General features: G+C 38.4%; 2 protein-coding genes across 6 annotated transcripts; both read right to left on the bottom strand.

Annotated features, from left to right (window-relative positions):
- Positions 1-20,092, bottom strand: adarb1a (adenosine deaminase RNA specific B1a). 5 transcript variants are annotated; one of them, XM_028471350.1, is made up of 12 exons: positions 16,864-16,944; positions 9,784-9,854; positions 9,280-9,385; positions 7,191-7,241; positions 4,938-5,860; positions 4,632-4,746; positions 3,510-3,678; positions 3,277-3,434; positions 2,991-3,159; positions 2,432-2,613; positions 1,836-2,014; positions 1-1,738 (listed from the first exon to the last, which is right to left on the bottom strand). In XM_028471350.1, exons 4-12 carry the CDS (start codon positions 7,192-7,194, stop codon positions 1,562-1,564), a joined length of 2,076 nt encoding a protein of 691 aa, XP_028327151.1. In that variant the 5' UTR covers positions 7,195-7,241; positions 9,280-9,385; positions 9,784-9,854; positions 16,864-16,944; the 3' UTR covers positions 1-1,561. The 5 variants fall into 5 exon arrangements, with proteins under 5 accessions (XP_028327151.1, XP_028327127.1, XP_028327142.1 ...); XM_028471326.1 differs by lacking the exon at positions 16,864-16,944 and adding an exon at positions 18,540-20,092 and having other exon boundaries at positions 2,991-3,434; XM_028471341.1 differs by lacking the exon at positions 16,864-16,944 and adding an exon at positions 18,540-20,092 and having other exon boundaries at positions 2,991-3,434; positions 9,280-9,381.
- Positions 20,093-20,219: 127 nt separating this feature from the next.
- On the bottom strand, positions 20,220-27,457 carry slx9 (SLX9 ribosome biogenesis factor). The gene is made up of 6 exons (XM_028471518.1): positions 27,196-27,457; positions 25,838-25,955; positions 22,657-22,725; positions 21,277-21,451; positions 20,535-20,600; positions 20,220-20,456 (listed from the first exon to the last, which is right to left on the bottom strand). Exons 1-6 carry the CDS (start codon positions 27,373-27,375, stop codon positions 20,330-20,332), a joined length of 735 nt encoding a protein of 244 aa, XP_028327319.1. The 5' UTR covers positions 27,376-27,457; the 3' UTR covers positions 20,220-20,329.
- Positions 27,458-27,624: the final 167 nt, after the last annotated feature.

Below are 27,624 nucleotides of genomic sequence, written 5' to 3'. Positions count from 1 at the left end.
TGACGTAGATACTTTATAGGTGGCAAAAACTGGGCAAGAAAGAAGTGAAAAGTGACAAACATGGGCCAAATGACAAACAAGAAGAGGTGGTATGTAATGGAAAAAGGTTGCTTAAATGAGCAAAATGTGGTGTTATTTATTGGACAGAATTAGCTTATTTTGATGAAAAGTGGTTAAACAATCAACAAAAATTGGATAAAAGTGTCAAAAAGAACTTGTGAAAATGGACAAAAATGAGGAAAAACAGATATTTATTGGCAAAAGGAAGCTAAAGTCTGAAAAAGTTTCAATTTTTTTTAAAAAAGGAAGTTGCAAAATGACTTAGTAACAACTTTAAAATGGTTTTAATCAATTAATTTAATCAACTAAATTGGGACTCGACGGTTGCAACATCCTTAGAAAACCATCACTTTTAAAATTGCTGCTCAGCCCCTGGCTACAGAAGTAGCTTACCTCCACATGGCATTGTCATAAATGTATATCTCTAAAGTGCGTTTTTTCAGTTTTTCAATTGGATTGCTAATCTTTTTACCTCCTTATTTCTGATGCTTGATTGTAGATAATATTATATGGGCATGACTTCCTGTGTGAGAAGAGATAGCGATTGGCTAATCATATTTAGTTTTTTGCCAAAAACATGTAGTGAGTTGTTAAGCTACTATTTTTCAGTTATGTATATATCTTTAACTTGTGTAAATATGTATCCTATATTGCAGGCTCTTATTTTGAAAGGCCCAAACTAGATGTAGGCGTTCTGTTTGTGCAGCAATGCAGAGAAATGCCTTCTCTGATGAACAGACAAGGATATTTAATATAGATGATGAATTACAGAGGCTTTGAATAAAATAACAAACAGGAAATCTCTCTTTTCTCATGCAAAGACTAAATTCACTGTAATATTTGACTGTACGAGAAATGTACTCTACAAGACTATACACAGGGGTGCACATAACTTCATTTTTGTTTCAGAACAAAACACTATTCGTGTTAATGTCACTGATGGATGACTGCTATCATGTGTCTGTGCAGGTTGTTTGTGGAACCTGTGTGATGTGAAATGTTTACATGGCTTGGGCTACACTCTGCACTGGAACTGTTAATTACATTTAAAAGACTTCCAATCTTTGCTCTGTTTTCTTTTACTCATTTCCCTCACCTCCAATATGTGGGCCAATACTCTCTGTGTCCGAGTATCTCCATCTTCTTGTGTCTCTCTCCATCTTCCATGTATAGTGATCCATGTCTGTAGCCCCTCCCCTTTCCAAGACACAGACGTTGTGGCTGTGAAATAAATAAAAAGAAAATACAGCTCCCCCTCAGGAGACGACAACCGTTGTTTACTTCTATCAACCCAAAAATCTATATTTGATTTAGTGCGCATTGGTTATTTTAGCCATACATGCACACCTGCATACAACTTATGTGCATCCCTGCTTATGCATGCAAATGTAGACTTTTACATTTGTAGTCAGTTGCATAGCTAGAAATCACAGCGCTGTTTGCTAGGGTGGAATGTTAGGACTCAAGAACACACAGCTGTGTCCAAAATTAAGGCTCTCTCTCAGCTGGTGAGAGTAAACTGGTCCTGTTCAATGGGTTTCTTCACCCAGGCACCCAGGCCAGCCTTGTGAAAAGCTCTGAACAGCATTTGTTTGGCAAAGTGGTACTCCAGCGCCGCCTGCTTGGCCTCGTGGTAGCTACTGGGCCCTCCCGTTTTGATTCGAAGGATAGGGGAAAGCTAGAGACAAAGACACAGATTGAAAGACAACATTCTCTGATGTCAGGCTGATCAGAAGTGCTTAGAAAGTGACACCTAAGATAAAGCCAAGCGCTACCTTGCAGTGCAGGCGCATCCATCGGCTGTAGAGGGCATGTTTGCAAAGCCTGGAGGGTCGGCTCAGATCGTCCTTCCCTGTGGTTGCATTGATCACCTCCAAACCCTGGTCACCAACACCCCAGTTCACGCTGAAGTTTGGTGCTTTCCCTGGCTGGCGAGCCTCCGTGTTGCTTATCCCTGTTGCAGGCAAAGGAATCATGTTTTATTGAAGAATAACTTGAAATTCCAATTGCACAAAAAAATGGAATTATAAGGAGGAATTGATTTATTTAACTGTTGACAATCTTGGTGGTTTCCGAATTCCTGCCCCCAAAATCATAAAACTATCAACGTGAGAAAGTAGCTGTTATATTTCTATTGTTGTAGTCTTAAATGGGTGTTTTTGGGCCACCAAGTACATCACTGACCTTAAAAACATTTTGGACGACATTTGGAGTGTACAAAGTTGGACGTCACAAGTATTACAGTAGCCTTAACTGGCTTTATTCAGCTTTAGTCCAAGTAGTTTTTTCCTGGCATTGTAGTACCCCAAAAGTAAAAGAGTGTACCATTATGTCAAGATATTGTATCAGAAGGAAAATGTCTATCATTTACCACTGAGCAGAGGTTTGTTCAGACTAAAGGACTTTGGTAGATCCTCGATCTCAGTAATCCTCTGGTACATGGCTCTGGACAGGTGGTCGGCATGGTACAAGCTTCCCAGGATGATACTGGAGAAGTAGATAGGCTCGGTGAAGTAGCTCATCAGAGAGCCCTGGAACCCAACCACATTCCACCTGAGGGGTTAAACACTGAAGGTTAGCCATGCTCTGATCAGGGTTTTTATGGCCAATCACTAACTGGAGGCTTTAAAGTAAGTGGAGAAAGACTGTGTATGCCAATGTGCTTATACAAAGAACTTAAATGGCACGGTATTGTTATAAATTAGCTACTGTTAGGGGACTGTCTCCAATTGAGACATGCTAACTTTGTACATTAGCTACTTTCCGTAAAACTTCTCCAGGTTCTCTAACCCTCTGTAAAACCTGGGGTATTCATCAAAGTATGAGAGCGTAGACAGTTGTTCTGCACCTATCCTTGGATCTGTTATGGTTTTTGGGGCTTACCTGAAAGTGTGAGCAAACGGCAAGACCTCTGAATGGATCAAACAAACCTGGCAATCTTGTCACTGCAGGACATGGTGAGCAGCCTCTCTCCCTGAAGAACCCCGTCCCATGTTTGGATGGTATTACTGGAGCGCACGGGGATGGTTCCTTCACCAGATTCAATCTTGGTGCGCAGCTGCCCACGGGCCTTCCTGTTTGGGTGTCGGTCTCCCTGATCTGACACAGCATTGTTGATTGACAACATGTTAAACAGCATTATGATGTATGGATAGTTTATTAAGCAAAGAGTGCAAAGCTGAGCTAGCTCTTGGCCACCACACTCCATAAACTCACCCTCCACAGCGGCTTCATGAGGGGAGAAGATGCGGGCATCTCCACAGGGCGAGGTACTGATGTACAGGTGGAACTGGATGTTCTCTTTCAGCCGGAACCCGTGTTTGCTATCACTGCGCAAGAAGATGGACTTCTGCTGCTCTTCGTTGTTGTTGTCACTAAATGCAGATGATTGGTTGATAAGTGACAAGCAACATTAGCTTGATAATCTTTTTTGACTCCTGTTTAATTACCTGAGAAAGAGCTCCAGCTGAGAGTACAGGAACCTGAGGAGGGACCGACGAGCCACAATCTCAGCGTGGCAGTCATTGAGGGCCAAACCTCTGTCACTCATGTATTCACCGTTGATACATTTAGTACCAGTGGACACACATATCACCTGAGCCCCCTTCACATCTGAGCCTGGAGAGAAGAATAAAATCTTTTAGCCGCTAAACTATTGGGCCTCTGCACTATGGTTTAACAAACTATGAATTAGAGCCCAAATAACATCAACAGTAAGTTAAAAAAAATTCAGAGCATTGTGATTTTCCCATTTGCATTGATTGAATGTATACAAACACACACAAAAAACATATTATTATAGCACTAATATAACAAATTAGGGACTTGTTTCATTGGGAGAAACAACATGTGTTGTTGTGAAATTGATTTATTTTGAAAATTAAACATTAAAAATGTTTTTAGTACAGTTTGATTTCATTTTGTTTGACATTATCTTTTGGGACTCACTGCTTAACACTATGTTGCTATTATCTCCATCAAACACCTGCATTATTATTTATTTTATTTTGTAACCTATTTATTGACCGTGTTTCAGTTCCTCGTTCTGTAAACAAGTGCTAAATTTAACAAAGCAAATCTAATGTCATTTTGGTGAATTTTTGGACAGGCAATACAGGGTAGACTATCTAATGCCTGAGTAAAATGGGAGTTAAGCATCTCATTGCTAATCTAATTTAAAAAGTTTGCTTTTGAAATAATAGAAAAAATTAAATTGTGTTTGAAAGATTGAAAAATAAATGCATATTTGGGAATAGCAGAAACTTTTGGAGCCACCAAATTAGAGCAATTGTCCAAAAGTAATTGAAAAATGATTATAGCAATTTCTGCTTGCATATTTGCGGCAAAATAGGAATTGAATTGGTTATTTGAATTTCAAACATACATTAAACAGCAAAGTAATGCTTAGTGGCTAATAATTGGGTGCTAGTTAGCTAGTTAGTTAATTGCAGCACATCCTGTGCCATTAGCAGCCAATGTTTGAACACATTTATCCACTTCTGCTCATTGTTACGAGTGAGAACTGAAGCCTGTTGTCACCAAAATGAATCCTGGAGATTTGAAACAAATACCTGTTGTCATGACGACACCTGCTAAAACTTTTCTTCGAGCGTGCGGAGAGGTGAAGTTGTCCGTCAGATCACTGAACTTGTCAACAACTAGCCGGGAAACAGTGTCTGCAAGGAACTGGGAAACCAAGAAAATCTTGTGTGTGTCATAAACAACTAAGTTAACAATGCTAGCAACATAAGTTGCTTGCTAATTTGAGGGATGGACAATAATTTCTCTGCAGGGATTCATTTGTGCCTCAAAGATGCACTATCATGATATTATTTCTTTAGATTGAGTCTTTGGTTTGGTGATAAAGGTAGAGTTACCTGTGGCAGGTGAAGCTGCAGTCCATCTCTGGGGATTGGCTGCTGGGACGCGACCTGGTCCAGTTGCATGTTAAAGAGAGCAGATAATGCAGCCTGGGCGGCTCGGGCCTTGGCCAGCTTCTTATTCCTTCCAGAACCTTGGAAGTTCTGATCATCCACAATTACTGACATGACAAAGTTTTTGGCGTGGCTCTCCCCACTTTCTGACACAAATTCATACTTCAAGCCTGGACGCAGCTCATTGAGGATCATGATGGGGTTCTTTCCTCTTGTCGGAGAGAGGATGGCAGGAGACAAAGGCGGTAAAGGTGACTGGGCCAAGTTTGGGATAAGGGAGGGGATAAATGGTAACTCATGTCTAAAGGAGTTGCCATGGGAATCAAGGCAAAAAGGGTCAACTACCTGGTTGGATGGCTCAAAAGCATTAAAGAGCATGTCTGGAAAGTCAGCTTGGTCTGACGTGAAGTCTGTGTGGACAGACAGAGTCCGGCCCATGACCATGTGGGCTTCAGATGCATTGGGGAACTGAACAAATGAGCGTAGTGCCTTCTCTGCCACGTCCAGCTTTGCTTTCTTCTTCGTTGAGCCCAAACCCTCAAAGAACTGCCCGTTGACCTCAACAGTCATAACAAAGACAGGAGCATGAACAGGTCCAGTCTGAGAAAGCAGCTTGTACTGCAGCCCAGGCTTAATCTCATTTAGTTGCATTAGGGCATTCTTGGGTAGGGTCGGCCCAGGGGCTTTCTTTCTCTTCTTGGGCTTGTAGCTGGTCTGCGTGTGCCCATTATTGCCTTCTTCTAAGGGACGTTTCCTCCCTCGCCCGGCACTCCAGTTGGGGGGCTGTGGAGCATGAGCTGCAATACCCTTTTGGGAGAAGAGGTGATCCAAGTTGCGATTTTCCTTAATATCTGTGCTGCATGAACCTGCGGTGCCCAGAAAGAGTAACTCACATGCCTTCGTTGCAGGATCTTGTAAATGTAAAATTTAAATAGTCCATTATCTCTCTTTGCAACTGAACAAGTGATGTGTGTTGACTCTATAAATACACATCTACTTCTCAAAGTACTATTGAGACATTTTGGAAAAACTTACAATTGTTGATATAATGTAAAATTGCTGATAATGCATTTCACCTTATAAGAACACATCACAGGGTCCTGTTCACAAAGCTGATGAAACTGAGGGTAAATTTTCATTTATAGCATCCTCCAGCAAAAGCCTGATAGGTTACTCCTTTAGGGTGCTCAGGACACAAAACACTCCTTTGAAATGCAGGTTTAAAGGGGGGGGAGTGTGACAAAGGGTGTCCGTTTTTTCAAAGTGAGCCTAAGGGAAAATGCAAGAGGTTAAGTGTGATTTTCTTAACAAGGCACAAATCTTAGATGGATTACCATGATAATGTTTGCCATGTGATAGCAGTGTGGTTCTTTGATTAGCTTACGGCTATACCAGGTGCGCTTTTAAGACTTCCTTAGACAGTAAAGAGTTACTTTGTACAAGAGTTCAAAAACCCTCCAGGAAAGTAGCAATATTGACACACAGTTGCTGCCAGTTGAACAAACCGTTCCCCTTGCCGTTACTGCAGAGATTTCAAAACAAGTTCAATGATGACCAAGTAGTAAGATTTACAAGAGTTACAATAAACAATCAACATGTTTTTTTGTTCTTTTTTAAATCTTTCAGTAACAACGAATGGGTCTGATGTCAGTGGGAGTGGTAAAAGCCAACCCTTTCAAAAAGGCGCTGGGTCAGAACACCTGACTGTTTTGTGAGTTGCAGAATAGCTTTACAAATGTCTGTGGTATATTTCTGTATTTTTAATATATTTTTAATGTTTACCAAATCTGAGTTAAAAGACTTTTGGAAATCCACAAGTTTTCATTTAAAATTATATCTCTAAAGTTTATCTCTATACTTAATTTAAGTTGTTCGTAATTACAAGTTGAACACCTGAAAGATGTGTACCATTTTAAAGGGTCAAAAGCATTGTCAGTACACTTATCAGTGGAGGTTAAAGCACATCAATGTATACTGCACACAGTGGGTGAGTGCCCCAGCATCTTAAGAAGTTTGGGCCAAGTATCATTAAAATGTAATTACTGTAGGCGGAACAATCCAAAATACACTTGCAAAGTCTTGAAGGAACACATTTAACACAACAATTAATTGTTGAAAAATACAACATGCTGAAGTGTTTCAACAACTCACACACATCATTGTGTGGTTTATATTTGAAAGCAGAAAGTGACTCACTCATGCTGTCTCTGCAGTAACCCTTCAAACCGAGCAGATTTCCCTCCAGACCTGAAAAAAAAGTGTGTGAACGTGGTTAAACTCTAGAGTCATGGCACATTTCATTCATTGAAAAAAACTCTCTGGAAAATCTTGGCGTCAGCATGTGTGCTTTGATGTGGATAGGTTGGCTTTGAAGATGATGCCACAGGGTGTAGCCTCGCCTGTACCCATGGAACTTATTGTGAAAGCTTAAAAAAAGAAAATGTCTGCGTATGCTTTAAGAGAATTGAGACACCTGTTTGACTTTACAAAACATGTATTTGTTTATTTGTATTTGATCGACCTATATATCTTTTTACACACATATGTATAGCTTTTTTCTGCGCGGGTGTGTATAATTATTATTATTAGTGTTGTTTTCATTCATTATTATTGTTTCTTTAAATGCCGCTCTTTGCCTTTCTAACTGCCCCTTGGGGATAAATAAAGTTTTTTCTGATTCAGATTCTGATATAACACAGGAAGTGTTAATTATAACCAGGTAGTAGTGTCTCTAAGAAACTGCTACAAGTTTATCCTTCTGAGACCTTCTTTGGCACATTGGACATCAACCTTTTCTTGATTCCAATGCTTTAAAATCCAATATTAAACGGTGATAACCAGGTACATTGAACCAGGGAAGGAAGTTTAACATTGGATTTAAAGGAGTTCTTCTTTTAGTCAGTGATTTGATGCTATATAGTTTAAAAAAAAAAAAGGGTGAACTGACTCAATGAATACCCTGTCAAAGTCCAGTTAACCGTCCTCATCTATTGCTAGGTCCACTTTGTTACATAACTGCAAAAAACTCTTAATACTGGTCAATTACAACCATTAGCACCATGATCTAAAGATACATAGTTAAACTCTTTGTACAAGCTATGAATATTTTAAAAACAAAAAATAACTCTCAGAGAGAGAAAATCAATCTGAAAACTCTGGGGATGTTTGATGTTTAAGCTGAAACATGCTAAACCAATGAATCTCATTTAGTGGGCAGATAATGGGCTCTCACTGGGAGGGAAATAAGAGATGCAGAGGCAGAAATGAGACTTCAGAGACACAGACAGGAACCAGAGGCCGAGCCTATAGAGATAAATGATTTCTGGGGTTTTCTTTGCACTGCACACAAACTTATTAGCAACCAACTGTCAAAGAGCTATGTTAGTGTCCTAATGCAGAGAGATCAATCTACATGATAAGCTCTTAGTGAGATGGAGAAAAATGACTTGCCCTAAACATGTGACCAAAATAAAAAGCAATAAATAACAGCCAATTGGGCATCCTAAGGTGTATGGGAGGGAGTTATGTCCACCTTCTATAGGTATTCTTACATACCTTTTTTTCCCATTTTGTCAGGCCACAGAATTTGTCACAACATCTGCTACAACTTCTATGAGAATAAGGGGGCTCACTGTTTCTCTCAAACCGGTCGATTTCTTCTCTTCCTGGCTGTTCTACAAGACTGTTTCTGTATCAGGCTGCCTTTTGATGGTCTAAGTTTAAAATGCAACTTGTGTAATTTCTATCTCATGATCAAGAACCTGTATATCTTAAAGACCCGTTAGTGCCCTATCGTCTGGGCAGAACACGCCGCTCTCAGTTTGCTCGTCTATTGGAAGTTCCAAACGTGTCTAGAAGTAGAACAGGAGGCAGTACGGGAGGCTGCTACTCTCTCCACCTTTAAGGCTAAACTCAAAACCTACTTATTCGCAAAAGCATATATCGTATAATATCGTTAACCTAACCACTAACAACAAAACCCTAAACATAAAAATAGGAAATAAAAATTCAGATTATATAGTACAACCAATATTACATTCAAACACAATCCACCATCTACACATAACAGACACTGTCCAGAAAGACACAGTCGTAGTTAATTCCTGATTCTTTCTGTCCACTAACCCTAATTTGTTTTATACCCACTGCTGCAGTTTGATTTGTTTCAATAAATTGCTTGATTTGAGGAAATCTCAATTGCATTCTTTTATTTAAATGTCCAGTTGAGTATTGCATGAACTTTACATTCCCATAAATAAATCAAAATAAAAAATACAAACCTTACCCCCAATTTCCACTGGCTGCGGCTCCGCTGCGTTACGTCACCGCCGCTGATAGGTCTCACTTTAGTCTAATAGTGTGTGCTGCAGCAGGGCAGGTTATGTTTCTATCTTGGGGAAAAAAAATAACACAGGCTAATGTTTGAAACTCAATGTGTGAACGTGTGTGCTTACAAGTAGGCATTAAACAATGAACAAAGTCCTTGTAGAATACAGAATAAATAACTTTACACAAACTAAAAATAGATTTACAAACCAACTAATTATAAATAAACATTTATTTAAAAAAGGGCTTTAGGTTTTCTACTGCAAAGGGCCAAAGCCTGCCTCTATCTGCTCCAGAATCAACACCTGCATGGAAGATTCAAAATAATATTAGTTCTTAGTGATAGTTTCATTTATCCATAAACAAATTTAAATTCAAGTAAATAGTGTATAATGATATTTCAGGATGGACCAACAGACAACATTGTTCATGTTGATGTTTGCAAAGAATGAATAAATCTTACTGGATTTGTTCTGAGATGATGACGAGCTGACCTACAGATGAAACAATGGCTCCAAATCCACGACAACAACTCTGAAATGAGCAAAAAACGTTCTTACCATATTTTTCAGTAATAATATTACCGGTACGTGGCTACTGTGTAAAAACTAGGGAAGTTCCGAATACAAGTCAATTAAATATTACTGCAACTGCTGTCAGGATTGTTATGGTTTCATAGCTTACCAGCGGCTAACTGGCTTGTCTGCACCACTTTAGATGTAACGTTTATAATATTGATGATGGAATTTTGTAGCAAGCGTATCGTAGTAGACTAACAACAGGGTGAAATAAAACTTACAAGTAACGGAGTTCTACAGGACGAGTTCCTCGGTGGCAGAAGTTCTGTTCGGTCAGCGGGGCTCCGTCCACTTCCCCTGAGTCTCCCCTTTTGAATAGTAAAAGTTGGTCCTTTATCCCACCAAATAGCCTGAACCCATTTTCACCTAGCTTCAACAATAACAGGGAAGGAGTGGAACGATAGATAAGGCTGCTTTTGGGCGTTACAAGAACAGCCCGGTACGCTACTGTTGTTTACCCGTTGTCCTGACCGCAACAGGAAGTAGGTTTCCGCAACGACTGCGTATTTCCGGTACAAAGTAGGTAAAAAGTGAAAAAGGTCTATTGAGCAAAGACAAATGGTGACATTTTTAAGGGAAGAGGTAACCTTCAACTACCATTACAGCGTTTACAACCTCTACTTCTGCCATGATCACGAGTCTCATTTATGATTCTCCCTCCTCTCGTTTGATGCTTTTATCGGACGAGCCACTCGAATGAACGAGTCCCAGGAGTGTGGTTGGATCCTCAGCACAGAGCCCGTTCGATCGGCTGTCGCTGTCTCTTACTGTATTGGAAAATGTCTGTCCCGATGGAAACGGTCGTGACCTGGGGGACACTTTGCTGACAGGGGGTGAAACTGGAGACCCACACATTATTGGCCATTGGGTCACCGCTCGTTGTAGCCGGCTTTATTGACACTACGATGAAAGCAAAGGTGGAGGAACCCCACGAGGGACACAGCACTGCATCGAAGGGTCGAATAAGTATAACCTTTGACCCATATATGCAAAGAAAATATTCCATCCTAACATGTAATCCTGGTTACACATACAGATAGATAGCTGCAGTGACAAGGACAATAGAGAAGCATTACTGCATAGCAGGGCTTGCCGTTAGCTGTTTACAAATGTAACTAGTAGTTTTTTAGTTAGTGAATCTGAATGGACTAAAATCTATGACAAGGCATTCCTTCCATGTATCCTATGATATATTTACATGCTCGTGGAAAACATTAAAATAATAATGTAAATATGATGAAACTGTGATAAACTGGGGTTAGTTGGTTGTTTTTATTCTTATTTTTCATATTTAAGTTTAGTTTAAATCAGTTTTCAGTGTTTTTTTTTTTTTATGTTTATGTTCAGTTGGTTTATTTAGAGTCTTGTCACCATTCAGGTTGTGAGTGTAACTCCCACTGGTGTTATTTTACAGTAGTTTTTTTTTTTTTTTGTTTGATTTGTTGGTTTGGTTTGGGTAAAACGATGTTACTGTTCAATTACTATTGCATCAACACATCATCAGGAGAGTAAAAGTTAAGTAACTTTCCCCTCGCTCTTGTCTGCAATCAGGTGTTCCCCAAATCCTCATTACCTTCCTTTACTATTTAAAGGAGTATTTGTACACAGAGTGGTCTGTGGATCATTGGCTATTGTGAAGCCTCTCCAAACAACCTGTCTGCATCTGTGTGTTGCAGAATTACACCACAAGTTCTGCCTTCTCCTCTATGCGACAGCAACTCACCACGCCACAGAAACGACCCACTCAGATCACATTGTATGCTATTAAAAATTACGCCAATCACCTTGTTGAAATAGCGCCTTTTCAGATAAACATTCATTCAGAAATTCAATGAAAGAAAGAATGCATTTAAAAAAAAAAACAACTAATGCACACATTTCCCTTCATTTGTACATTTCTGAACTATACTGATTAAATGCTGAGAGTGGATTTGAAGACTATCTTCACCTTGGATACAATCATGAACCTTCTTTTGTATTCAAAATCGATTGAAAATGGGGAAAAATTTGAAAGACTGGAGATTGTATAGACAGGTTCCATAAACGCGACACACACTCTTGAACCACAGTTTCTTTTGATGAAGGTCATTGTTAATTGACACTAGAAGCACTTGACTATCGTTACATGCCCGAATCTGACCTTTGTTGTGAAAGGTCTTTGTGTTCTACGACACAACAGTCAGAATGTCACCTTGTCCTTCTGAAACAGCAGCATTAGTACCCAGAAATTCAAGCAATCGCTCCCCCCCCCGCCCTTTTCCAGTATGTCTCCGGCTGGACCGCACCATGACGTGATGACACGTGCGCGGACAATGACATGCCTTTAAAGAGACAACACTCGAAATAAGATTTAAAACTGTTTAGCGGCGAAAACGGCCTCTATAGCCAAACCAGGCAGCTGAAAGAAACCACTACCTTTTGTGACCACAGCGACATTAAAGTCAGTCTGACCCCTATGGACCAGAACACTGACAACACACCCACATTTTGGATGGCTTGTAAGGATGGATTAATAGGAGGTAAAATGTGGCTTCTCTCTGCAGTGGTTGTATAATCTGCCTGACAGCATCATCAGTTAACCTCAGTCGTATCTCACTCCGCACTGGTAAAATATATCGCCAGGCACTTAAACTAAAGCCAGCTGTGGCTCAAGGTCACATCAGTGGCCATAACTGACCTACGGAAGCCTCATAACCACACAAGAATGCAATACTCGATACCTAAGACAACTGTTTCATATCACACTATTTTTCTTCAGGAATGGGGAGCGAATCACAAAAACACAGATACACAGAATGGTTAACAATATAGACACACCCAGCTTGAGTGGGTGTAACATTCATTCAACTCAAAATTCTGCTAATAATCTTCACAGGATGATTAATGCATGTATTAATCTCGGGCGACTTAATTTTGCGTGATTTCACTGTGTGTTTTCGGGCGCACTTATGTATTGTATAAATAAAATATTAATATGTATAATTTAACTGCATTAACCACTAGACTGACTTATTGAAACGATAAGTCGGTGGCTCTACATTTTATTTCTACATTATATTATGTAAACACAAAGTGGTGCAATTTAATTATCTGCATCCACAATGTTATAGGCTAATGGGAAACAAAAAATGCGGGAGAAGAATGCAAAAGAAATTAATAACGTGGTGCAAACAATGATGAACTGATTGTAATTTAAAAAAACTGCCACAAAATGGTAGTGGAAATGGAAAGTAAATTAGATAAAAGTAAAATCTCATTAAATGATGTCAATGAGATAAATAGTTGAAGGGTACTTGCAAATGGGAATGAAAACAACTTTTACAGATAAAAAAAAAATCGTCAGTTGCCATGGAAACAGAACAAACTCCCGTTTAGCGGCTGAGGAGGAGTAATAACATCAAAGAAATTGGCTTTGAAGTTGATCAACTAATGAGGAGACCCTCTCAAAGGGAACCAATTGGAAGTCAGAAGTTATAAATAGAGTTGCTAAGAACATCTCATTAAGGGCATCGGAGCGACCTTTACAGACTGTGTTTGAAAAGCAAGGAGGAGGTTCTCTGAGGCCAAAGGACCATCCATTGGAGGGTGGCTCTCTTTTGGATAGATTGTGGGTGTGGGGGCAACTCGAGCATTGCGTGTGGTCAAAAGTCTTTGTTACAGTTTTCCAAAATTTATTAAAAAAAATACAATTCTTAATATAATGTACATAATATAGTAAGTAAGTAAGTAATATTTATTTATATAGCACCTTTTACAGACAGGAGTCACAAAGTGCTTCACAATACATACAGTGCATACAATACAATACAAATTACAGTTACAGTCACAAAAATATGATGGTCATAAAACAACCCTTTATCACTGAAATTTTAAAATGCTTTCTGAAACAAATAGGTTTTCAGTTGGCTCTTAAAAGCATCAACGGAATCAAGCAAACGCAAGGAAAATGGAAGATTGTTATATATATATATATATATATATATATATATATAAATATACAAATATTTTAAGTGCCACAAAACACAGTGACTGTACAAAATAGATATGAATTCATTTGTTGTTCTTTTAAAAATACTAGCATAAGTTTTCAGTGAAATGGTCAATAACTTTTGAGACTTTAGGTTGGTTCTTCTTCTGTTGCACAATTCTTCTTCACAGTGTTAATTGTGAAGCAAAACGATGCATCGACGCTTATTTTTGTAGTCAACGTTTCCAATTATGTTACTTATCATTTTTGCATTATTGTTTATGTTACACACATTGAGGGTGGCATGAATCTCGAGGCAGTCTATACATTCAGTTCTCTTTTTTCTTTTGGCAAAAATCTCTCCTTTAGTGTAAATGCCAAATGATTACAGTGGGGGAAAAAACCCTTCCTGGTCTAACATTAGTACAACGAATGGAGGCAATTTTCTAATACATGTGAACATTCAGTTGTAATAAACGAGTGTGGACAGAATAGCCGTATATAAATTTGAGCATAAATATACTCCGAGTAATAAAAGATTACTGCGCCAGGCCTTACAGCTCCCATTAACACGGCTCAGTGTTTTCCCAGCTTCATCAAAGCAGCAACCCATGAAATATTAAAGCCAGTTCCACATCGCACTGTACACTGGGCTGGGCCTGACCTCGTGCACGAGAGGAAAGGAAGCCATGGCGGTGGGAGAGAAGACAGGAAAAACAAGGATTAGCGCTGACTCGGTAAAGGATTGAGGGAATACTCACATAGCGTATAGTCTCAGAAGTGAGAAAAACATAAAACAGGATTTTGTTTCTGGACTTGAATGTCATTTTACTTTTATCATCATCATCATATTGAGACTTCTTTCATTTAAAAATCTTTCACTCTCAGCAACCGAAGTGACAAAACCAGATTTCTTCTTCATGGTGTAGCCTTTAGCTGTTTAAGATATACGTGGCTAAACTAGGAAAGAACTAACTTATGTATGTGATATTCTTGATCTTTAATTGTGATTTCTTTTTTTTAAGGTAATGAAATTTTATTTGTTTTGAAGCCCCTCAAGCATGTGTTGCAAAATCTAAGACGTGGAGGAGCGTAGTAAATGCTACATTGTCTGTCGGTTAATCACAGAATAATTCGATTGCACTCTTTCGGCACTTTTCAACAGTTTTAAAGTAAAATTATATATTATTATTGCCAAACAAGAACATTTTCTACATAGGTTTCCAGCAGGAAATTATCAAAGAGAAGAAGAAAAAAAAGTCCTTCTATTGCTGAAGCGGCTAAACACACATACAACTTGTATTTTGGCCTTCATCCAATTAAGATTTAAACATTTTTCTTGCTGATTTTCAAAAACAACTGTTAAAATAACCATGTCATGATCTGGTGGTATAGGGTACATATATCAATATGGAACATGCATTCTGCCATCCTTCCATTCGCCTTTCTATGTTTATTTCTGTGCATGTGGGCTGGACAGCGTAAATTCAGCCTGAGGAGATTTGAGCCAAGCCATGCAGAGGCCAAAAGTAAATGAAGCACTAATAAATGTGTACTGTACATTCTGCTGCAGACCTTGGAGATATTACTGGAAAACTAGCCGTATGCAAAGAGCTCATGCTATTTAATATAATCCCACTGCATTCAGAAAGCGTCTGTAGTCAGAAAAGGCCAACACGAGTTTTCTTTTAGAATGGACAATTGATATATGAAGTTTTAACTTACTTAATTAACTATTTTATTAAGTATTACTAGGGATGGGACATGATTTTGTGCAACGAGTTCTTGTGATATTGAAACGTCACAAAATTTCTTGTCGAGGGTTGTATCGTTGTATCGCAAAGGGTAAGGAGGGGGGTAAAAAAATATTTTATTTTATATTTTATCATATTTTTAATATTCAGATTAACCTTGGAAACTCATACTGAGTTCAGAGTTAAAATAAGCATGCCGATTTGCAATTTTTTTTTTACTATTTGTTAAATGTATTGATCTTGTGAGACTCATATCGCGTATCGTATCGTCCCACCCTTAGTTATTACTGTTTGCACATGATCTCGTAAGGTTGCACTGTCGTAAAATAAGAAATTTAGATGTGACTATTAATTGACTGGACATACTGTGACAATAGCATTTCCCCATCAGAATTTTTGTCAAAATAAAAGCCCAGAATATTATGTTGTATATTGAACCATAAGCTTGATCTGACCCTGGGCTTCAAGATTTGCTGATTTAGCAGTTTGATATTGACAATCAGGCTATCGTTGACGACATAGCATTATAGTGATAAATTTATTCATAATGATGATAATGATAACAAGGTTCGATTAAAAAAAAATTAATTGACAGACCATGCTACAGAGGAGAAATTTGGTTTGCTAAAGCAATAAGAAGAGTAAAAGAAAAAAAGCATTTTTCGCAACATTTTTTACATTTCGCCAATGACAATTAAGAGATAATAGTTTTTCTGACTTTTCAAATTGATCCAAAAATCAAGTATATTGATCTGGATTCCCTCCAAAATTTAATGGGATCTTCCATGGCATAAGGTCTATTTGGGCAAAATGACTTTGGATGTAATCCTGCCAAAAGGTAAATAAAATAAATAAATAAATAAGCACCAGCGTAGGAAATAAATTAATACTATAATAACAATAATAATATTAATGATCGTGTAACAAAAACACCTGGAACAACTTATGGGCAGTATTCGGAATAGTTACACATAGACAAACAAAAATATTAATAACATATGATAAAATAATAATGTTGATGATGACGTTGAAAAGAAGACTGCTGATGCTGCAAATAATGTGTTGATTGTGTGTGTGTGTGTGTGTGTGTGTGTGTGTGTGTGTGTGTGTGTGTGTGTGTGTGTGTGTGTGTGTGTGTGTGTGTGTGTGTGTGTGTGTGCGTGTGTGTGTGTGCGTGTGCGTGTGTGTGTGTGTGTGTGTGTTCCTCTGATGTGTAAACGAACCGAGTGGTCGCCAGTACTCACCGTTCACGCGCTGCGCTTCGCGGACTGACTGGAATGCACGCACCGAGCGCCGCAGATGACAGACACCGCTGCACTCTGTCCTTTTTTTTTTTTTTTTTTTTATTGCACAGTAGCGGAGGAGGCGGGCGCGGGGAGACGAGGCCACGCGCCGATTGGCCACACGCTCAAGCCCGAGCACTGCGCTGTGTGTAACGACACGGTTTCCAAGGCAACGCAAATCATGCATTACCCACATTGCTACACACAGCTGAAGGCTCGGCTGCTTAAAAATCAATCACTGACTGTGTATTCGTCTTATTCCTGGAGCTGCTACTTCTTTATTATTGGTGTCATCGATGTGAAATTAATAAATAAATGTTTAAAAAAAATTGCAAGAACGTAAAATCACCTATTGGAATAAAACAAGACTAATACAAATATTTTCTTCTTTACTAAAAAATGTGCCATAGTTTTGTCAACTATATTTTCTTTTGACTGACAATAAGACCATCATTTCTCAACTGGTGGGTCAGGACCCAAAAGTGGGTCGTGGACAGCTGGTCAAAAATAAATACATGCTTAATGTCTTAATGTCAAGAAAACATCACACTCCATGTAGTGTCCACCTAAGACAACAAATGCTGACATGGGGGGTAGGGTGGAATTGGGGAAATCAGGGAAGTCGCAGGAAAAAAAACCAACACCAATGTCAAGTAATATTACATTTTATGTCAAATATTGGTCAATCACATCATTGGGGCCAATGTAATCGTAAATCTCGACTTCTGATCAGACCTTGGTAATATCTTCCAAGCAAGCTAAATGACATAAATGCTTAATCTTTCTCTAACGTGCATAGATTTATGTATAAGTCGAGGAAAGAAGACACCGGCATGTGGGAACCAAAGTTATTTTCAAGTTTCGGATCTAATCAAGGTAGAGACGGAACAGGAGAAGTAAAGCAGTGCTACATGCTAAATGGACTTGATTTATTATCACATTTTAAATACCACCTTTTTTAGTCCAAAAGCTTGACAAAATCAGCTCTATTCACACACCAATGGGGACAGAGATGCCTTGCAAGATGCTAATCTACCATCGGGAGAAATTTAGGGTCAAGCGTAATATCCTAGACACTTCGATACATAGGTTTGAAATCAAACCCTTACCTCTTGATCAGGAGACACCTCCCTACCATCTTATCCACAGATGCCCAAAACATTCCAGACATTTCTGAAATAACTGGTTTACTGGTGCCAGGTGTGTGCCAGGTGGCAGAGGGTTAAAACGGAATGAACCTTTTATTATGTGGAAAAGAAACGGATCTGTGTGTGTTTGTGTATGGCCTCGTCCATTCACGCCACATTGTTTAAAAGGTGGAATTTGTTTTGGGTTATTTATATATAGTTCAGAACAATCACATTCGATAGCCTTTTACAGCTTTTAGATAAAAAATTTGGCCATATCTTGTTCTTTTGAAGATGGGTGACATCACAGATTCTTGATAATTTGGCAGTAATCCAGCAAGTGGTCTAAAAAATATAACAGCTAATCGAAGGATATCATCTGGAATAACATCATGGCAGCTGAGCCCGAATTTTTGTGATATTGTACATATCAAAAGATAATGTATAGGTTTAGTCAGGTAAAGTCCTTGTTAAGCAGCCATGGGTAAAGAATGGTTGGTGCTATCTTACCTCCTTCACAGGCTGGTAGTGACACACCATCATTGTTTTGGATCTGGTCGAATTCTCCTCCTCTGAATCACTAGAATATCCACTCCCTCTCAGTCTCTACTGCCGGACGTCTGGTCTCTCTCTCTTGCTCGTGAGCATGCGTCAGAAGTTGCAACAACAACCCCAGACACTGAAGAGTGGCTCCAACGTTTCTCCTGATGTCAGTAACAAATAAAAAAAAAACATGAAATAAAATGCCTCAAAGTCACAAACAGTCACAAATGGCTGCTCATAATTTTGGAAAGTACTTTCACGGTGGGGTTTTTTTTTCAATGGCTTTAGTTTAAATCACACAAAACACAATTGATGATGATGGCATGACTAGTGCTGGTACTCTCAAACGGAAAAACACTTGTTCTTGCTACCATTCAGCTTGTGGTTGTAAATACATAACATCGCATTCCTTGTTGCCGGATATCTTATACTTGAGTTGTATCTGCTTGAATGATCTGGTCCATTCAGGAGACTTGTTGCAGCACGGCCTTTTAGCTTGTTTACTTTGGGTCATCCGTTGCTGACAGCGGGTATAAAATGTGTGATGAGCCTTTGGGTTTTTGCTGCTTTTTCTTCAACGATTAAATCTGTCATTTAGCAATCTGGTCAAAGAAAACAAGAGAAAAACAGCAATGAGTCAAGACCTGTCTGAGACGACCCGGTTCATATATTTAGCAAGTGTGGGCCACTGCTAACAGCAAGATCTGATTACTTTTAATTTGACACTGTGCTCTTTTCATTGGATGCATTATTAATGAGTCCTAATAGTGCAGATCAGTGCTGTAGCTTGTATTGATTAGGTTTATCATAGCGCTAATTATAGCTTAGCATGCAGAGGAATGAAATGAACGGTTTAACACTTGGTTGCCGGCATCTTCTGATACATTGTTTAGAATAAATTATCCTTGACAAAAGATCCTAGCGATAAAGCACTTCAAAACCTGTCAATAGCAAGAATTCAAAGTAATTTGAACAACACCAGGATTGTAAATAATAGTTTTGTACATCATTTCTGATTGGAATGGAAGAGCACATGAATGCACTTTAGTTAATATTGTCTTTAGAGTCATTTATCTCAACGTTAAGCCTCAAAAACAGATTATATAATTTCATTTGTGAGAAGTGTCATTTTGAAGATCTTAGCCAATCGGCATTTGAATATAGTGAAGTTATCACGTCAGGAAAACTCTTTGCATTTCCGCTCAAGTTAGAAATTATTATTATTTTTAAAAAATTAAATCTTCAGGAATTGGAGTGGATTAGAGCTGTCGTCCAGCACTTTTGGACAGAAATAATATGGTTAAAACTTGTGAACTTGGAAGCCAAACTAACACCAAAGTGAAACTGCGGCAAAATGCGCAAAACTTTGGATTTTACATACATCACATTTAAGCACATTTACTCAAGCAACACGTATGGCTACCCAACAACTACGGTTATCAATGAGGCCTATTGGTAAAAATAATAGATAACTTGGGTTGTGCAGGAATTTTATAGCTTTTAAAAACATGACTGTTTATTGCTTTCGGTGTGACATTTTCTCGGAATGCATTTTGTCGACAAGATGCTTATTGACATGTTTCAGAGGAGAAGCGACTGTTTCACCACACGCAGCAAAAGGAAACAAGTAAGAAAAAACACACTTTATAATTTAAAAAAGCTCTGGGTTTGATTTATTGGTGAACAGAAGTAATCCAAGGTACACTCATTATCATCATCAAGTTCCTCAGGTTCAGTCCTTAACAAAAGATGGATTGTTAACTGGGTCCTTCCTCTTCCTCCTGCCTCATCCTTTTCCTCAGCTGCTCCCCGATCTCAGCGAGTGGGTTCATCTTAGCCGAGAGCGTCTTAACCGTGTCGCAGAACCGACTGCTCTCGGTTTCTCTGTGAGAAGAGTGAAAATGGGTTCTTTGTGGTTTTGACAAATGAAGGACCATAATTATAACCTGAAATGCAGCTTACAGGAGTTTGCGCTTCTGGGCCTGTTTCATCTGACTGAAATCTGCCGGCTCGGCTCTCTTCATTGGTCTGCATAGAGAAGAGAAAAAGGTACAGTACATACTGTAACTGTTGAAGGTCGGAACAGCTTGTGAAACCAACCGGGTGGGAAGGCCGTTAGCTGCTGATCATCCTTGAGGACGTCTCTGTTCATTCCCTTAGCTTTGCTCTTTTATTATAACCAGAGTCGGTCCTAAAGAAATTATCATTGGCTTATTGAAAATGATCATTTATGAATACATTTAAAATCAGGCTTTAACCTTTTGTTGCATTTATTTATCTTCCATTAGAGTGGCTTTACATACATGTTAGTTTACCCTCAAGGTTGAAGTGTTTCATTAGAGTCGATGTTTGACACTGCGGATCCTTTCGACAGTAGCGGAGCCGCCATCATGGCCATCATGTTCATAGAGGGAAAAAATTAATTATTTTGGTTTGTAATAGAATACAGTATCGGCTTTTGTGTTCCTTAACTGTCCATAGTTGGCAGTGTGGGGCCCCTAAAAGATACACCGCTTAGGGCCCCGAGATGTGTGTAATCACCTCAGAGTTTGAGGATAGCAATGAACGGTTTGGTTCTAGGAAGTCTTGCTTCTTTCTGCTCAGTCAGAACCAATGCAATAAAAATGACTGTTTTCTGGTTGAAGCACAAACCCAACGTTGGCACGCTGCCACACTTGATATTTGCGGTCGCCTCGGCACTTACGCTTTGTTCTTCCGACTCCTGTGGCGACCAGCAGTGGATGTGACGGCAGGAGAAATGAGCTGAAAGAGCTCCGGCAGAGCGTCGGCGAGTGGCCTCATGTCACCGACGACCGGGGTGGCCTGTCTTCGAGCCTCGGCTGCCTGGCGCTCTTTGTTCTGCTTGATGATGCTGATCTCTGAGAGAAAATGGCAGAAACTCCTGATCATTGTCGGATCCCGATTCCCTACCGCCTGAATTTAGATCTAACCGCACATCAGATGCCCGAAAATATGTATTGGTTTAAAGTTCCTGTAAAGAGTCAGCCTTTGGAGCCAGGCTCAGGTTTCAGCAGGACAGAGACGCGTAGCCATTAGCACCTAATTATGTGTCTGGAGACGATGAGTTGAGTTACTGAGAATTGATTAGCCTAGCACATGGCTACTGTTACAGTTTTTTTCCGATAGCAAGGAGCTACAGCAGTCGTACGCCCCAAGTCACACAGAACTCGTCCCACAATAACCTATCCCCACTCAGAAATCTGAATCTATTGGTTTTGTCTAGACATGATTAGCGGTTTGCTGATATCGATATGTTAATTTATCGTCCAGCACTTAATTTTTTATCTTAACCGATACCGATATTCTTAGGTCACATTGCCATTAAAATTCAATAAAAATGGTCAATTATAACAATACAAAACTGAAAACCGTGTTACACTTAAATACAGTACAGTTCTATATTAAATATGAAATTAAATATTAAAATATTAAATTAAAAAATTTAAACCTACATTTTCATTGATTAGGAAGCCTAACAAGCTAATGAATAAAAAGGAAATAAATTAGATGATAGATATTTACAAAATATGAAAATAAATAAATTGGCAAAAAACAAAGCTAAACTGATATCGATGTCAACCTATACTACATTTTATGGCCAGATTACAGTAAAAAAAAAAAAAAATATATATATATATATATATATCAAATATTAAAAAGCTATAAATGGATTGATACGCAGACATGGAACAGTGAGGAAGAGTAGGCGTTTGTAGAAAACAGTTAGAACAGTTAACGTGTGTTTATCATGGAGGATACGCAGACAAGTCGTACATTTCATGACCTATAATCAAGGAAGTACGGTACATTGATATGAACTCATTTTTCCTGCAGTTAAAACCATTACACAACAGAGTCCAGCTGTAAATTTAGTATCAATATACGTAATTACAGTCAAGTACAATCTGTATAAATGTGAGTAACTCAGACCCAAAATGACCCAGTAGTGATAATCTGGGACATTTCAGTAGAACAGATGTTGAACAGTCTAAGGAATGAGAGTACTAAACATCTGCAGTAAAACCTGCATCGTCCTGTTATGAGCGTGTTGACAAAAACTCACTGTTAAGCCATCTCTCCCTCCTCTCCTTCATCTTCTCTCTCTTCGTCTTGGTTCTTTTGTCCTCAGGGTCTGTGGGACGCGCACACACGTACACACGCAATTTAGTTTTGTAGCATAAACACCATTTAGTCATGAAATACCAGATCCTCCACTCACAGTCACCTGCCTGTTGTTGGTCTGAGCGTGTTTTGTTCCTTTAACTATGTAAAACACTCTGAGTTGTATGTTCTTTGTCTGAAAAGTGCTTTATAAATAAAATGTATTATGATTATTTGAGCAATGCTAGCTTCTCTGTTAGATTTGCCAACATTGTCCTTCATCAGAGGTGTTTTAAAACAGTTTTTTCAAATGCTGGGTCGTGACCAGTTTGGAGCGAGCGAGTATTTACACTGGACTAAAGTGAGAGAGACTCACCATTACTTTATCGTTGGGTCAATCGCCATCTTTCCCCGTTTAGATGACTTTACTGGCTATTAAACTTCACAAAACTGTACCAATTTTAATAATTAGGGTTTATAGACTTAACTACTGTTAATCGTAGCTTTAATATAATTTAGTGACCGTGAATACCACTTTTTTCTGTCCATTTTCTGCGATCACACAAAATCAGAGACCCTACAAAGGCTGAGGGCTGATTAGGCAGATTACGCCCCACCTCAGGATCCTTATCTTCTGAATCCACACACTCTAAAGATCTTGGCAAGCCTTTATCTGCACCGCAGAAGTAGATGACAGCAGTGTTTCTGCTGCTGTTTGCAATGAGTGAACAGCAAAGATAGGCATCGGCTGCTGACAACGAATGTGGGCAGGGGCGCAGAAACCTAATCGCCCGTGATGAGACTTGGTGGGGGTGTCTGCGGAATGGAAGGTTGTCTTACCCCCATCCCTGTCCCACTGGGAGACTCAGCTTTCCTTTGTTAGGAGATGAAATAGATAGCAGTGATTAGCGTTTGGGTGGAGATGACACCCTCAGCCCTACATCCAACACCTTTTTTCAACATCCTTTCTTCGTTTTGACTTTGACGATAAATTATAAAAGTGCACACCCTGAACGAGGAACCTCACGGAATGAACGCATTAAGTCTTGTTGGGTTTTTACATAGAGACAGGATTTGTTAATGTAAGTAAATAAGTTTTCTATTTTGGTGATACAGAAAATTACAATATGGATATATTGTAATTTTATGGCTCATTTTGGATTAAAATACTTGTTTAAGGAGTCGCTGCTTTCGTTACTTCTAAGAACCCAGACCTTCCTCTAAACAAGCCACATTAAAAAACACACTCACACGTGCTGTCCCTTAGAGAAGAAAAAGACTAAATACAAAGCGTAAAAAATTAAAAAAAAAAAAAAAATACTCCAAACATACTCCAATAACACACAAAATGAAAAAAAAACTACTTTAAAAATTCATAAAATGTCTTAAAAGAAATGACACAAAACCCTTTGTTCTTTTTTGTATTATTAATCTTTAGAATGGTCATTATTCTAAATACTGAGACTACATTCTAATAATAATAAAATAATAAAATCACCTTTGTTGTGGCCCACAGGGTGATTAGAGTTGCCCATCCCTGCTTTAAAGTATGAATGATCAGAATCACTGATCCAGTGTTCTGATTAATCCTTTATTACGACGTAAACAAAGCTGAATTTAATGTCTTAATTCATCCAAGCTGGGATATTCAGAACTGTGTGAAGTAATTCAAACAAATGTGAACATTCTTTTCCTTACATACTGTAGGCCATGAAAGCATCAGTTAGTAGGAACAATGTGTGTACATGTAATCCACTGCTTACGCAGCCTCTGATGCAGCTAAACCTTGATTTCATGCATGAACTAAATTTACACCTTTCTATAAATAGCAGCAAAGGAGTTTGACGTGCTTCTTAGCAACCGGGCCTCACATCATCCCTCGCACGTCTTCAGACACAGACAGCATCGTATCAGTCCAGGAGATGAAGCAGCGTTAGATTTCTGTCTCAGAGCTCAAAAAACTGGGACAGAAGTGTGTGTTAAGAAGCCCAGAGAAAGTTCTGTGTCTAAGAACCTAAAGATACAATTCATGCACCATCTACTGGCCAAGGCTGGTACCACATCAACAAAGAGTGAGCCAGTGTGGTCCAATTTGACTTCTGATGGAGCAGAAAAATGATAATTAATTACAGTACCTTTGATTTTCCGTTTCAAATTCTCCCAAAGTCCATTTTTTTCTCCCCTTCTTGTTTTATCGTCTTTCCCGAATTTCACGTTAATTATCGACAAAATTGAACATCATATTTCACAAATCTGTTTGTTTATAAAATCAGTAGAAATCTCTCAAGTATGAAAAATGTAAGCGAATTTTAATCGTGATCATGATTTTAGTTGCCACGGTTAAATTAAACTGATTGTCGGCAATATTTACATTTAAAATACAGACTCTGCACTTTATAACATTCAGTTAACCTTTGGGAAAAATCTTGGGCTAATTTTTTTTAGTTACATTTCCATTTTAAAGCTCAAATTTACACTGCAAACCGTTCACATATTGTTTGTTCAAAAGCAGTGTAATAAAAACACAGATTTCCCCCTAATATGATAAATAATTGTGACTATAATCATGGTGACAATACTGATCAAAAATAGTCATGATTATAATTTTGGCCATAATCGTGCAGCCCTAGTTGTGAGGGTGTATTCCTTTTCATTGAACTTGTTTCATTTTGGATGTTAATTCCGCAATTTCTGTCCATTTTCCATAAATGTAAAATGGCCCTAGTGGGTATTCTTACTCATCTCCAATAGTCTCTCTCCAGTTATTTAACCATACACACTGTACACTCTGTGACCAATGGACTGTGGGTCTTTTTACTTCTATTTTATTTATTTATTTTTGACTGAATTAAATGGAATTTACAATATCACACAGAATATACCCTCGCATGGCATGTTTTGGGACCATTTCAGGCATTTCCACACTATTTTTCGCAGTAAAACGAGAGGCCTCAGAGGCGATGGTGTCAAATTTCACGCAAAATCTGGTAACACTCCTGTAGCAAAGCCATATAGAATTAACAACAATAGATAACTGGGGGGAAAGAATATATAATTTGACACCTTTTGTCTCACAATGTTCGTCTCACAAAACATAAACGAGGTGAGAAAAGCACCAACGCGTCTCCACGTACAGTAGGTACCTTTATTAGGGGGTGTTGGTGCTGGTACTTCTGGGGGTTCCTCCAATTTCAGCCTTTGGACCAAAGCCTCTGGAGTGATTTTAGTGCTGGAGAATATTCCAGAGGGAAAGGAACTCACCTGTGGTGCAAAGAAACATAAATGGATAGTTAGCAGTGAATTATGTTGACTGCAGTCTATTTCAATACAGCATGATAACACATGGACTGTAATTTAAGCTACAAAACTGTTGATCTTTTGCTTGTTTTTTATTTTACATATGAGCACAAATACTGTTTGGATTTTATTATTGGTACCTTACACCAGTGTTTCTCAAATGGGGGAACACGATGGCACTGCAGGGGCATACTTAAATAAAGGCATTAAAGATGTTAGGATTTTAAAATGTGTATTTTTGGTTTTAAAAAAAACATGATCATAAAAATAATAATGATGAAAATGAAATTAAAATCTATTTAGGAAGCACCAAATACTAGGGGTGTCCTGAGCCGATATCGATATCGGTCCGATATCAGCCTGAAAACGATTATCGGATTCAAATTTCCGATTTTTTTCCCCTTTTTTTTGCCATTCATTTTTTATTTATTTTATTCAATTGTAGAATACTGTAGATATTATGTTGATGGTTAAAATGTATGTAACCAATTGGTTAATAATAAATATTTAGTCAGTTTTTCTCATATCTACGATTGTTGACTATTGTTCTCTGAGTAACATCACTTGATCAAGCCTTTTCTAACGTTCCACACTACTAAATAAGTATATATTGCTTATTAAAAATAATAACAAACAATATATAAGTATGTATGATCGATATCAAAATGGAAAAGTTATATCAGGACATCCCTACTAAATGCTGTTTCTTTCCTATTATTTAACAAATTAGATTCTTTAAAATGTGTTATCACTCATTTGTTCCATCATTATGATCTACAGTAGTTTAAAAAAAAAAAAAAAATAGCATTCTGAGATTGGTTTAAAAAAAAAAGAATAAAAGTAATGTTTTTTTGTTTTTTTTTTCACAACTCCATCATATTTTTGGCAATATTATTTTATTCATAAATGTAAATGTTTTGTTTATTCTAAACCTGCTGTTAGGATTTCTCAAATTATTGGGATTTCTTTCTTTTTCTGTTTAATTCTTGTTTGTCAATGTTGCGTCATGTGTTTTGATCCGCTTTTGTATATTTTTTTAATGTAGCCGAATTACTTAAAACATTTGTTGTTGTTGTTGTTGTTGCTTTTTTTAAATGAATAAATATATGTGCACTTATATGTAGATTATGGGTGATATATTGAACGCATTTTATGTTGTACTTATAGAACAAAGGGCTCTTTGTGGATTGCTCACGGTACCGACCTGTGATTCGGTCCGCGGACCATCGCTTGTCTCTTCTTCCCGTGGAGGATTCACCGTCAGGGCTTTTGTGAGCTTCAGTCCGATGTCAGGCAACTCCAAACCGGGAGCTCGGCTCGGTGCCTCCAGTCTGACGGCCTCCTGATGGAGCTTCTGACGGACATGTTTGATTTTACCGACCATTTTTGCTTTTCTGAAAAAAGTTTAAGTGGAATATTCCTCACGCGGAACAGCCTGAGCCTCTCGTGCTAACGGCGGGTCTAGTTTGAGGTTGCACCACAAAAACCACACCAGACTTGCCTTCAAAATAAAAGCTGTTGACTTTTTTTTTTTTTTAAATTCTTTTTCTTTTGTTTGTTTTTCTTGTGTCATGTTTCATTCCACGGAATAAAAACAAAGTCTAAGCAATGGGGTTTGTGCATTAAAGTCAAG

The sequence above is a fragment of the Gouania willdenowi genome, chromosome 2, assembly GCF_900634775.1.
Source record: "Gouania willdenowi chromosome 2, fGouWil2.1, whole genome shotgun sequence".
Lineage (NCBI taxonomy): Eukaryota > Metazoa > Chordata > Actinopteri > Blenniiformes > Gobiesocidae > Gouania > Gouania willdenowi.
This window is presented reverse-complemented; position numbering and strand designations above follow the sequence as displayed.

Bases quoted from the DNA above. Each gene is read 5' to 3' on its own strand.
- adarb1a (XM_028471326.1), bottom strand. The intron at 2,614-2,990 runs GTTTGTTTGATC...TTAACCCCTCAG, and splicing joins TGCAGTGACAAGATTGCCAG to GTGGAATGTGGTTGGGTTCC. The intron at 2,015-2,431 runs GTAAATGATAGA...TGCCTGCAACAG, and splicing joins GAACAAACCTCTGCTCAGTG to GGATAAGCAACACGGAGGCT.
- slx9 (XM_028471518.1), bottom strand. From the start codon at position 27,375: ATGGTCGGTAAAATCAAACATGTCCGTCAGAAGCTCCATCAGGAGGCC. The intron at 22,726-25,837 runs GTACCTACTGTA...CGCGTCCCACAG, and splicing joins ACCAACACCCCCTAATAAAG to ACCCTGAGGACAAAAGAACC. The intron at 20,601-21,276 runs GTAAGTGCCGAG...TTCTCTATGCAG, and splicing joins AGGAGTCGGAAGAACAAAGC to ACCAATGAAGAGAGCCGAGC.